The sequence below is a fragment of the Fulmarus glacialis genome, unplaced genomic scaffold (assembly GCF_000690835.1).
Source record: "Fulmarus glacialis isolate BGI_N327 unplaced genomic scaffold, ASM69083v1 scaffold28485, whole genome shotgun sequence".
In the NCBI taxonomy this organism is placed as follows: Eukaryota; Metazoa; Chordata; class Aves; order Procellariiformes; family Procellariidae; genus Fulmarus; species Fulmarus glacialis.
The window spans coordinates 11,207-23,586 of NW_009215373.1; the positions used below are offsets into that span (position 1 = coordinate 11,207).

General features: G+C 42.3%; 1 protein-coding gene across 1 annotated transcript; it reads right to left on the minus strand.

Annotated features, from left to right (window-relative positions):
- Positions 1 to 621: 621 nt before the first annotated feature.
- Positions 622 to 10,619, minus strand: DNAJC7 (DnaJ (Hsp40) homolog, subfamily C, member 7). Its single transcript, XM_009578920.1, has 13 exons — positions 10,535 to 10,619; positions 9,879 to 10,003; positions 9,671 to 9,784; positions 9,013 to 9,087; positions 7,359 to 7,477; positions 6,858 to 7,011; positions 5,904 to 6,068; positions 4,765 to 4,856; positions 3,503 to 3,576; positions 2,783 to 2,929; positions 2,416 to 2,568; positions 1,795 to 1,857; positions 622 to 919 (listed from the first exon to the last, which is right to left on the minus strand). Exons 2-13 carry the CDS (start codon positions 9,951 to 9,953, stop codon positions 882 to 884), a joined length of 1,269 nt encoding a protein of 422 aa, XP_009577215.1. The 5' UTR covers positions 9,954 to 10,003; positions 10,535 to 10,619; the 3' UTR covers positions 622 to 881.
- Positions 10,620 to 12,380: the final 1,761 nt, after the last annotated feature.

The window sequence follows — 12,380 nt, forward strand, 5'->3', positions numbered from 1 at the left end:
GAATATTATTTTGCATTTCTTCAGAGCTAGAAAGAGCTCATTCACGGTATGGATCAGTAACACAAAATCAAATATCAAGCTCAACAAAATCAAGTTTTAGCACAAATATTAAATGTTCAAGTGGATTAATTAAAAAAAGTATGGTGAAGAAATTCAGCCCAGAGCAAATTCAATATTCCCTTAAACAGGACAATTCTTGGAGTGGAAACACAGAGCCCTTAATTCTAGCTGCATCACAGGGAATTCTCACATAAGCTACTCTTTTAAACCCAAAGAAGCATTTTTCTGATACAAAATTGTTAAGCTCACACGTTATCATTTAAGTTAATGCCCAAGTATACCGTTCTGATAGAACCATGGCAAAAAAAAAAAAAAAGAAACAAAAGACAGCTGGTAGGTAAAACGCGATTGTATGCAACTTGATTGAATCTTGGCAGTATTTTCAGAAGATCAAGATAACTTACAAGTTACTACAAACCCCAGACATGCTGCCATACTGCACTTCGGAGCCAACCTAAACAGGACATTACTTCACCCTCTTACAAGTTGAGATTCCAGGAGGACTTCAGGGAAATCCTCTGCTGAGAGGCAGGAACAGTCTGAAAGTACGGGCCAGCATGGAGGGACCAAAAGATTCAAAGCTTTATTTATTTTTTTTTTAATAAAGTTAACAGTAAAACAAAATTCACAAGCCTTCCCCTCCCCGAGCTGGTTTCCTCTTCACACACAAAAGCACACAAAACAGAGGTCTCCAACCGAGAAAAATGAAACTGCTCTAAGTACAATGAGACATGATGAAGGAAGGAGTCTAAGTATGTCCGTATTCAAGGTTAAAATAAGCAGATCAGGTATTTGTGGGTGGTTTTTGTATTTTTTTTTTTTTAACCAAACTGAAAAAAGAAATTTCCAGGCCCAGAAGCTGAAAAAGAAAATTAAAGATATTAGCACTTTCAAAATTCAAAGACAATATGGTTAACTACAGTCCTGCAGTAGCTTGATGCCAAGCCAGTACTTAATTCAAACACAAGCATTTGAACTAGTAGGAGATGAGATCTTTGCTATGCATTTCCAGCAGCTAATTTCCAATAAGTAAAAGAGTGGACTACTGATAATATGGGGAAAGGAGGCAGATTTAAAAGGAGGAAGGTAAAGAGTACACGAAGTGTGCAAGACTTCTCAAAATTCACTGAACAAAAGACCTTAAGGAACACACACTTCCCTAAGGGGTATATTGATATTAGCTAAGTGCCAAGAGCTCGCTCAGTGCTGCATAAAGCCATCCTACTCCAAGGTGTGTGAAGAAAGCCTGACCACATGTGAGGTTTGAAGGGACACTGAGTAACAGCTTCTTCATCACCTCCAGTCACCTCAGAATGTTTGCAGGCAGAGGCCCTCAGGAGGATTCAGTGTTACGAAACCAGAGGAGAGCTGTGTGATACATACGCACAGGACTTCTGGCCAAGAATCGCCTTTTGTGGCTTTAGCACCAGCAGCTGTATCCAAGTTATGGTCAACTACTTCTAAGCAGCAAAGCACCACTTAGATGGCAAAGCCTACACACACTTCTTGAAAAGGGAACCCCTGGGTTTTGTTGCTTTTGAACACAAAAGAACCAGAACCAGCCATCAGCTGGGATGCTGTGCAGACAGAATTTTCCAAGAGCTTAGATACTTTTCTTTGGAAAAGTCAAATACTCTCCTCGAACAGCACATCCACTCTGGGAAACTCAGCTGTCCTGTCAAGTGATTTGCGTGCTTACGTTTCCAACGCTGACAGGAGAACACTTCCACCTACCTTCAAAACTGAAGCCACCTGGCCCACCAAAGAAGGCCTTGAAGATATTATTTGCATCAAAGTCTACAGGGAAGAAAAGGAAGTTGTGAGCTGAAGTGAAGCAGTCAGTTACAATTTTCACAATTTAGAAATTGGCACTTAATTGAGGGGCCCATAAAGCATTTTACAAATGGACAAAAAGCTATAAACAGCTTGCTTTGTTTGAGCACTACTACACAGCAGCAGAGTACAGGGCTACCGACAGTAGCAGACAACAGGTAAAAGCAACAGTTGTCAGAGACAATTTCAGTCACAGGGGCAACCTGAGAATTTTTGATAAGCAGCATTTAGGGACAAACAATCTTTGCATTGCTTGATTTTACACTTCCTATGACAGACTTCTGCCTAATGACAGCTACTACCTACCGGATCAATCAAGGATAACATCCACCATGTAACTTAGACTGTTCGCAACTTGAAACATTCAGTGCGGATCTGCCATTCAAATGCTTTCAGAGACCAAACTGACTCAATTCATAGGATTATTACAAATGGGAGGTTTGCTTTAGAGGAGAAGGCAGACTCTAAATGGTCTAATCTTTTTAAAGGCTGCCATGGTAGAGTATCGTAAGGAACACTTACCTCCCATGTTCAGTCCATCCTCTTCTAGATCCTGCCCGCTGTCATAGCGGGCCTTCTTCTTGGGATCTGACAGAATGGTAAAGGCTTCTCCAACCTCCTTAAATTTCTTCTCCTCTTCCTTCTGTACTTCTGCACTTGCCCCACTGTGTCGGTCTAGGGATACAAAAACAAGCAGGAAAAAAGTTCTTAGTGTAAATGGAAAATACTACACATTCCCAGCTACTGTCACAGATTCAGAACTGCTATTTGTCCAGAAATTCCCTCATATTTATTCCTGCCTCTGAGTGATGGCTGCACAGGGCACATGCATGGAGCAAGGGGATCAAAGCAACAATACATGCCCTAATAACGGACTGTTTGTGGATACCTGGATGATGCATTAGTGCTCTTTTCCTGTAAGCTTTCTTGATCTCATCTTCAGAGGCATTTTTGTCAACCCCAAGGATTTTATAGTAGTCTTTCCGTTTGCTCTTTTTCAGTTCCACCTGTGCATTCTTTAGAAGTTGCTTGTGTTCTAGAAAGAAGTGCAATGCCAAAGGAAAGCAGCTTTAGTGTCAGGCACAGCCTCCTGCTTTAAAAGAGGCTGAAGATCAACATGTTGAGATGACCTGGGTTGAACGATTCAAGTGCCACAAGTAACCAACCCACTTTGATTTACAGTCAGATTAGCTAATCAAAGCCTCACTGTCCACTTAAGACTGTTTCCAAATGTAGGTAAACGTTTCAGTGCTATTAAACTAGTATTTGTTAGACACTGAACCAGAAGGACTCTGTCCGTTTCATTTCAGGCTACTAAAAAAAGCAAGATGACAGTAAGAACAAGAACCATAACCAGATACTCTAAATCTAGTGCATCGCTTCAGCTACAAGCTAAATTCTCTTCTCAGCATTCAGCGCTGGAAGAGAAACCAGATTCTCAGACAGGCATTTCAGAGTGCTTCTAAGGACTTTTCCAGTATTGTCCTGCTGGGGTAAAAGGTTGCAAATCAGAGCATATTGTGGGGGGAAAAAGCAAACAAAAGCAACAACAAAAAAATTGCCAGTTAAGGGAAACTTATGCACACAAAAAGAACGCCAATATACTCACCTTTCGTTTTTTCTGTCTGATAAACCTTTTCATAGTCTCTTACAGCATCTTCATATTGTTCTGTGTCCATGTAACTGTGGAAAGAAACACCAGTGGCCAAGGTGTACTTCACAGGAAATATCAAAAGGGGGTTCAGGTACAAACTTTCTAGATGGATATGAATTAAGGAAAAGATGTGCACTGGACTGCAGAAAGAGCAATCATTAGAGGAACCCACAAAGGGTCACTGCTAGACTGACTGGAAGCCCAGACACCTGCTATTTGTGGGAAATCCTGGCACAGGAACCTGTACTTTGGGCTCCAAGTGGAGATTGCAATCTCATTTGGCAGCACAAGTTCTACTTTAACGATCTGATAATTACTTTATCCAGCCGCAGAACTAATACCAGCCAGCAAGATTTCAAGGAAGCTGGTGCAGAGTTGTACGCTAGCAACGCTGGTTAGAAGTGACAATCTTGGCACCTCAAACAGAGGGACGTGTCCCCGTCTATTGGCATTTCAGCCTTACTCACATATTAACTACTTACTTTAATTTAGCAATTACTGAGATGGAGCTTGAGAAGAACACTGAAGGTTGTAAATTAAAATGAATGCACAACAGGAAGGCTGCAATAACGGTTTTGGTTCATCTATAAGCCAGTCAGCTTTGCCACAAACTGGGGAATAATCAGTATTGAGGAAAGTAGCAAATAAATCCCTAGTCAGAACAGAGCTTTGACTACTTCCCTGATTGGTGCCAAGTTACAAAGGAGACATACAGACTCAAACATCCTTTGTACAACTCCTTCAGCCTCACTGCGCTACACTGCAGTAGCTGAGATATGTACAGTCTCAGCTGATTTCTCCTTTATGGGAAGTAGGGCATCCCATTTCAAAATCTAGTTTGTTGGAAGCGTGAACAGCTCTGCCAGGATAAGATCTCTTACCCACAGCAGCCCTTCTGAAAAAGCTTAATAGAGAGGCTCTCTGGGACAGAACATCTTACTTTAGTCTATAAACATAATAAGTCAAGCTTTAGAACAAATCCTGCCTAAATACAACAATCAATAGGCAGTCCCAGACCCATGCAGGCACGACAGACTACATAGAGCTTCCCCTGTCTCCTTGTCAGCGTAAGGAAGAAGAACAAATTCAGGGCCCCTTAAGATGGAACCTTTTATTCAGTTCAGCTTTAGATTTGTTATTCCTGTCACTCAGTGTTGTAGGGAGGAGGTTCCTACCCACAAACCTCCTCAGCATGTCCCTTATGAAGGTTTACTTACCATTGTGCTCTCCTCAAGTATGCTTTGATATATGTGTCATCCAGTTTTACAGCATTCGTGCAGTCATCTATTGCTTCTTCAAGTTTCCTAAGCTACAACGTCAGACAGAAGTTAAGGGAATCCCAATCTGCTAAGCAGCATTATGATTTTAAGCAACTGAAAGGTGTAAAGAATCTTGGAAAAATCTCACTGTTTTGTATATCTGTGTTTAGGAAATTTTTCCAATTCCCCAAAAACACAGAGCTTTTGTTCCCTAGGGAAAAATTAGAAGCTTGGCTAGTGAAATGGAAGAACTATGTGGTGCTTCTCTAAGAAATGCACTTGGAAACAAGGGTTTTCCTGAGAATGAAACCAAGTTATTCTGTGTCCAAACTAATTCCCAAACAGGAAAATAAACTTAAAAATATTTAAAATACTTTTTTTTTTAAAAAAAAAAAGCATTGTTTGTTTTCAGACACAAACAGCCATGTAAAATATCCATTACGGCTGCCTCCAGCTCATCCCATTTCCCAGGATTTGAGGACAGCCTCTGTCTCTTGACCAAGTGGGGGTATTGAAAAGCCTCCGCTGGTAGAGCAGGCATCAACACACAGAGACAGCTGAGGAGGAAACGTGCCTAGAGGAAATGCAGTGTGGAAACTGGAAGCACCATCACATGACTGACTGTTTCTCTGGATAGCACATGACTAAAACACAACAGCAAACCTGGAAAAAGTGTCCAGGGTTTTTTAAATTAGGTCTTTTTTTTTTTTTTTAGATCACAAAACAAAGCAAGACAGATGATCTACAAGAAGAGTGAGACAAGAAAATATATCTCTTCATTACCGGGAAGGAAACAAATAAGGATGCTTTTATGCTGATTAAGATAAGGCTAAACTATGTTCCTCCTCTCCCTCCCACTCTGTGCAGCCCAAGGATTTGAGTTTTGTTTATTCAGGAGTCAACTTCATTGGCTCTCTGGAACAGACCCAATCATTGCGCAAGTACAAAAACCTGAAACATTGCCTACAGCACTAGAAAGATCCAGCTGCCCCAGCAGCCAAAGAAGCCTATGCTTTCCAGAATAACTGATTTGCAATTTATAAACTACGTGGTGAGGAATATGATGAAAGACTACCTGCCAGGTGACCATTTCTTACCTTTGAATTAACTGTCCCCCGGTTGCAGTAGAGTTTGGCATTTGTTTTTATGTTATTTGGATCTATTCCTAGTGCCTCTGTGTATAGTTCATATGCTAGTTTGTAGTTTCCTTCTTTGAATGCTTTATTCCCATCTTCTTTCTTTGCTTTAAGTGCTTTGGCATTCTGGAAGAAAATATACCCTGGATAAGGACATTAGGTAAGTGGCTCAGGGATTCCAAGCACCTTATTTTGCTGGGTGAGGGTCCTCAAACATAACTGTTATAATTTGGTTTCAGACACCATTACAGGATACAAAAGTCACAGCCTTGCTACAGCAGCTGAAACGAGCTGTAAGCATTTTGCCTTTCCCCCAAGAGAAGTGCTAAGGAAGAGCCAGTGCCAGTTACAGGCACTCTCCACAGGAACAAAGGTTGCCTTATGTTTAAAATAAGAACATGACAGTGAAGTAAACTTCTGGATTTAAAAGAAAATAGGAATGGGACCTCACTTTTTGAGAGCTTATACAAGTAAACAGATTTTAAAAAGTCAAAGAACTAAAATGGAGTAGAAATGAGGGAAGGAGCAACAGGAAAGAAACAGTGTTTAAATGCAAGTCAACCTGTAGGCACTAATATTGAATATGAAAGTCAGAAGTTCTTTTAGAACTGATAGACCCAGTTTTATTGCTCTCATATCTGATCAAGGAACAAAGAAGAATGAAAGGGAGGCAGTCTTCAAAGTATCACAGTCTGCTGAGAAAAAGCTGCTAGCAGCTCACAGTTTTACCTAAAGCAGCAGGTGTTGTCTTTGGGAAGGGCTGGACACACTATTTGCTACTGGAGATCTGGCGAATGATAATGTTGAAGGAGGGAGAAGGGATTGATCCAGCAGAACCAAGTTAAGTGTTTGGTTAAAAAAAAAAACAAACATCCTGGTAATTTTGCAGTCCCATCCCCAGTATCCACAACTCACACGGCAGGCAAGACATGCTTTCTCGTGATCAGGAGCCATTCTGAGTGCTTGGACAAAGAATTGCACTGCCTTCTCAATACAGTCCTCATAATAAAGGCAGAGACCACGGACATACAGAGCGTCTGCATTTGTTGAGTCCATTCGTAAGATGTCACTGTAATAGACATATTAAAAAAATGAAATGTTTCCCTATTCCAGTTTCCTTCTGATCTCCAAAAGCACTCTTCCTCTACTGAGATATTTAGTTATTTTATCAAGTCTGTGGTACAGATGTGCAAAAATTATGGGAACTTGCTCAAGCAAGACTGCTGGTTATTGACTGAGTCTAAATACAGTTTCCCAGTAAGATTAACTTTAAAGGGGATAAATTCATGCACTCTTCCTCATCACAATTTGCATTAAGGACTATTTCCTTTTTATATTCCCTCATTCATTTTGGGCTGTGGAAAACAAGCAGCAGCCATGACGCACCGCCCAAACTCTAGGCCTTAAGACGCTCACCTTGCTACAGACTGTGCTTCTGGGTAGCGACCCAACAGTGCTAAACATTCAGCCTTGAGGATTTTGAATCGGTGACAAGCAGGAGCAAACTCCAAAGCACGATCCATGCAAAATACAACCTGGTGCGAGAAAAAACACGAATGTGAGCAAAGCAAATAGCCAAAGGCCTACTTTGAAAGGCTGCACCACTACCACACTTGAGATTTCATATTTGTCTTTGAACAGGAAGGTAAGTGTGCAGGCACCTGTTTCCTCTGCTGCTGGAGACATATTTCATTAGAAAATTTTCCTCATGTGCAGGTTTTTTAGTTTGTCTTTTAAAGGGCTTTGTGTACAGAGGTCTGTGGCACCTGCTGTGTTACTATGACACAGCACTACACAGAAGATTCAAGGGACACCTGTAGAAGGTCCATCCCTTTAACTCTTCTGAAATTGTAGGCCCTAAGGAAAAAGCCAAGGAAGACAATTCTGCCCGTTTCCTGCATTATAAAGGCACGTGGGAAGGACAGAAATTAAATAGAGACAGTTTGGACTGGACAGAACACAAGAAAGTACAGTGCAGGGACTGATCTTACACTGGTCTGACTGCAATGGGCAGGGTGATCTAATAGGTCCTTTCCATCTCTGCCTCTCTGGTGGGGACATCTGCACGAGAACAGGGTCATTGTTCCACCAAGGTTCATCTGCTTCCCCGACCCGTGACATCACGATTGCACGCTGTGGGAAGCACTGTGCTCCAGACTGAGAAGCCAATGGCTTCTGGGTGAGGAAGGAGCCGGAGCAGCTCTCCAGAAACAAAGATCACATTTCATGCAAGCCTCCCCAGTGAAGTGAGACGGGAGAAGTGAAGGGACAGATGCCAAAGCCCAGAACATGCAATACAGGCAGGGCAATTCCTACACACGAAATCCAGATTGACCATACATCCCATTTGCTCCTCATAACCAGGTGATACAAAGCTGGGATTTACCCTTCCAAAACCTTGAGCTTAGCCTAAGAGTGTGGACAGTCTCCTTTCTGGGCCAAACTTGGGCCTTACATGCATCCACTGAACAGAAACAGTTGCATGAGAAGTGTTTGGTGCCTTTCAGGTTTCATGCTGTCATTTCTTGTTATATCAAGTCAGTACCAGCTGCATCCTGTTACAGCCCTCGGGAAGAAAGATTTGGAAACAGTACGGGAGAATGCCCCACACGGGTCTGCATTCCTCCTTCAATGACCCTCACTGTAATACTGGCAGACAGACTGCTTTTTTTTTTTTTTAAATTAAGGAGTTGAGAAAGAAGAATCTTGGGTATGCATTTTAGGAGCAAAGCATGATGGAATGCTGCTGCTGACAAAATCTGTATCAAACAGCTCATTCGTGGTTCCACTCACCCTGCAAAGCAAACAGTAACAGAGGATATTTAGCCCGCGCCAGTCACCCTCTTCAGTTTTCATTTGTTCAGTGCTAAGAGAGCATGAGCTCTGCCATTTTCACAACTATTACAGTTCACAAGACAGCCCTGCTTCAATAGCAAAAATCTGTTGTACAGCACCTCCCATTAGGACCCAGCTAATGTTAGGCAGGGAAATTAGACATGCATCTGGCTGAACTGGCCAAGTAAAATACGTCCATTCATAATGCTACAGGAAACAATCAAGTTAATCTTACCTTCCTGAAATCCCGTTTCTCAAAATCTACTTCAGCTATTTTTTCATACTCAAGGACAGTACTGGCGTTCTTCAGCTGAAAGACAGGAGAACACAGCAAGTGTTGCAGGACAGTCACTGCTCTGAAACACCATCAAGCAGCATTTAAGCAGCCAATCCCTAAAGTGTCAGAGCAAAAACTATTGCAGACCATGGGACAATAATGCAGATTACATGAATACTTTTGCCAGCATTAAAATCAGTTTGAAATCAAGTGACCTAACTGGTAGCCCAGGAAAATGAACCCCTGTGAATGAGACACAAAAGTGGCAACAGCCTTCTACATGCTGCATCACCCGTTTCCGTGCTCCCTTACCACCATTCACCATTTCTCCTCTGGAGTGCTGAGTGAAAGACCAGCTCAGCCTCCATGCTTTTCTGCTAAGAAGAGACAATCACACACAAAAGTAACTATGCAACCTGGCGGTCTACTGAAAACCAGATATAGAGACTTTGACAGCATCTCATGTTTTCCCATTACCTCACAGCATGCAAACAGTCATTACTAACGATGACTGTGATTCCACCTTGCAAATTCAAAGTGAAAGGCTTACCAGTTCAATCTGTTCCTTTTGACAGCCCCATCTACTGGGAATATTTAAATTTTAAGGACCTTTTACCTCTTGCTGTGCCTGGGTATTCTTATGATCCAGTTCTAAAACTCGTTGAAAGCAGCGGCTGGCAGCCATGGCATTCCCTAAGGAAAGATGGCACTTCCCTTCCCGTAGATGGCCCTGAGAAGACAGTTAAAAGGGAGTTGCAAGAGCTGCAACAGGTGGAGACAAGGGTACTGAGACATGAATAAGAAGTATGAAGTTTTCCACGTACCCTTACAAAGCTATCATCCAACCTGACAGACTGCTGAGCATCTCCCAGTGCTTCTCGGAATCTCCCCAACATCATGAGTGTGGCAGCTCTGTTACCATAATAACTGGCATTATTAGGACAGGTATCTGGAGAAGATGTAAGAGCACTCACTGTTAGCGTAATGCAAGCAGTTATACAACTTGCAGAACACATTAAAAAGCTGTGGTTGGATTAAAAAAATCACATTCCCTCCCAATTTACAACATGTCACCTGAGTGGCTTAAGATGACGCATGATGGTCAAGCAGCTGTTTTGATAGCAAGTCATAAAACTATTGCTCCCCACACCATACACAGGAATTAACTCATAGAGAACAAAAGTCTGCGGTGTTCAGTCTGGCAGCACTGCTGACCCTGCATTACAGGGAAAGCTGGATTGGTTTCATGTAAAGAGTATCTTGGCTGGAGGAGAAACAAAGAACTGCTGCAATCACCCACATTGGCACTGACTTGCATTATCAATCTGGTGAAATTTCGCAAGGTAATTAAAGCGGTCAAAAAGTTTTCATCCAGCATGTGCTGTTAGAAACCCTGCTGGTACATTTTAAATCAATAACCAGCTTTGATTTTTAGACATGGTATTCACCAAATATTAATATTATCATCAACTGTTCTCACCTATGGCTTTTGTGTAATAGTTGTACGCTTCATTGTAATCTTTCTTGGCATAGTATGCATTTCCTTGTTCCTTGAATGATTCTGCTTCTCTGAAAGGAAGCAAAACACCACATTTTAAGAAGAATTGAGCATCAGAATAGATTCTGACCGTGGCTAAGCATTTGATCCCCAAGCAATCTCAGTATAAATCCTCAGTGCTCCAAAATGCTTGTAGCTGGTTGCTGCGAGATTTCCTCTGTATACATTGCCCATGAGAAAACAGCACACCTCATGTCCTGCTGGCTCTCAGATACTTCATCACTTTACTAGGGCCATGAACAGGGATATTCAGGGATATTACTTAGCCGAATATTACAGGAATGCAATAGCAGACTAAAGCCACCTTTGAGCACCCTCCCTTCAGTCTCAGATGCATTGGCTTCTAGAGTCCAGCAAAACTCCATTGTACATGGTTAATCAAGCAGCCTACTCCTGTGAGGTGCTGCATAGCCTCAGCAGTCATTCAAGTCAAGAAACAGAATGCTATCTATCTTTCAGAAGCAGTCCCACATACTTAAGAAACAGGGCCAAGAACAATTTCTACATTCAAAAGACAGCTAAATTGAGGAGAAATAATGGTGCAAGCCTCAAGTAGAAGCTTGGCACTGCCTTGGCAACAGGTCCAGAAATAGTCCTCACACTCAAGAGCAAGCATTTGCAGAGACAGTTTAGGACATTTAAAAACACACAACATATGGTTTAAAGCAGCATCCCTTAAACTCTCAAAAGTTTTCCCTGAAGGAAATTAAACCCTCCTCTCTCTTCTCCCATCTACCTTCACCATTTTAGATAAGCAGTCCGAGAGGAAACTGGTACCATGGTGTTGAAGTTTAGTTCAGCTTCACTGAATTAAATTCAGTGATTTAATTCACTTGATTCCCCCCCTAGACTGTTTAACATGTAAAAACTATGAGGCCAACTCAAAAGAAGCATCACCCTGCCCTAAGATACAGCAGTCAAGACTTGCATTGTGCTTTTGGGACTTCACTGCTGTAGCCAGAGCGACAGACACTGTTTGTCCACCCTCCAAACCACTTGTGCAACCAGAACTCCGGCCTCAGACAAAGACAAATTCTAACCATCTGAACAAAGACCAGCTCAGACTCCATCCTTCATGTCCCACCAGGGATGCGGCCAGCATATCTACGAGCCCCAGCTACTCTCTGCTTCAACAACTAGCAATCTTCTGCTACAGCAGCCCAGCCGAGGGGATCACCGGCACAGGGGAAATGACCGTATCACAAGCAGTACAGTTGAAGTTGATTATTACAGGTCATCTTATTCCTCTTGGGTGACTACCAACTGATCTGAACACAGCCTTTGCTGAAGCAATGAAGCAGAAGCCGAGGAAGCTACAATAGCCGGGTGACTCCCCAGTCTGCCAGAGCAGAGTTGCACTCGCAGGCTCAAACACGGGGCAGTTCCAGGCTGTGCTGAAACGTTGGGCTTCAGCATTTTCTTTAAAGCAGGATCCAGGAGTGAAGGTGTCTCTTTGCACCACTTGCTGCAGGAAAGCTATTTACAGGAAAACCCAAGGTAAACAAAAGCAAGCCAAATCAGAGAACACTGGACTAGAGAGTGAAGAGTCACAGGACCTTTTACATACAAATACCTCCATCCAACTCCAGAGCAAGCACAAGTTGTTCAATTGCGCTTAGGGCTGAGGAGCTTTATTTCTGTATCTGACAACACTACTGTAACAGTCAAAGGCCTGAGCCAGAGCCAGTTTTCAGTCTACCAGGTACTATAAACACAGATAATCTTTAGCTTTAAAAATTTAGGCTCATCTACCGCAGAAAGTATAATG

Bases quoted from the DNA above. Each gene is read 5' to 3' on its own strand.
- DNAJC7 (XM_009578920.1), bottom strand. From the start codon at position 9,953: ATGATGTTGGGGAGATTCCGAGAAGCACTGGGAGATGCTCAGCAGTCT. The intron at 9,785-9,878 runs GTACGTGGAAAA...CTGTCTTCTCAG, and splicing joins TGGATGATAGCTTTGTAAGG to GGCCATCTACGGGAAGGGAA. The intron at 2,930-3,502 runs GTGAGTATATTG...ACTTCTTTCTAG, and splicing joins TCAGACAGAAAAAACGAAAG to AACACAAGCAACTTCTAAAG.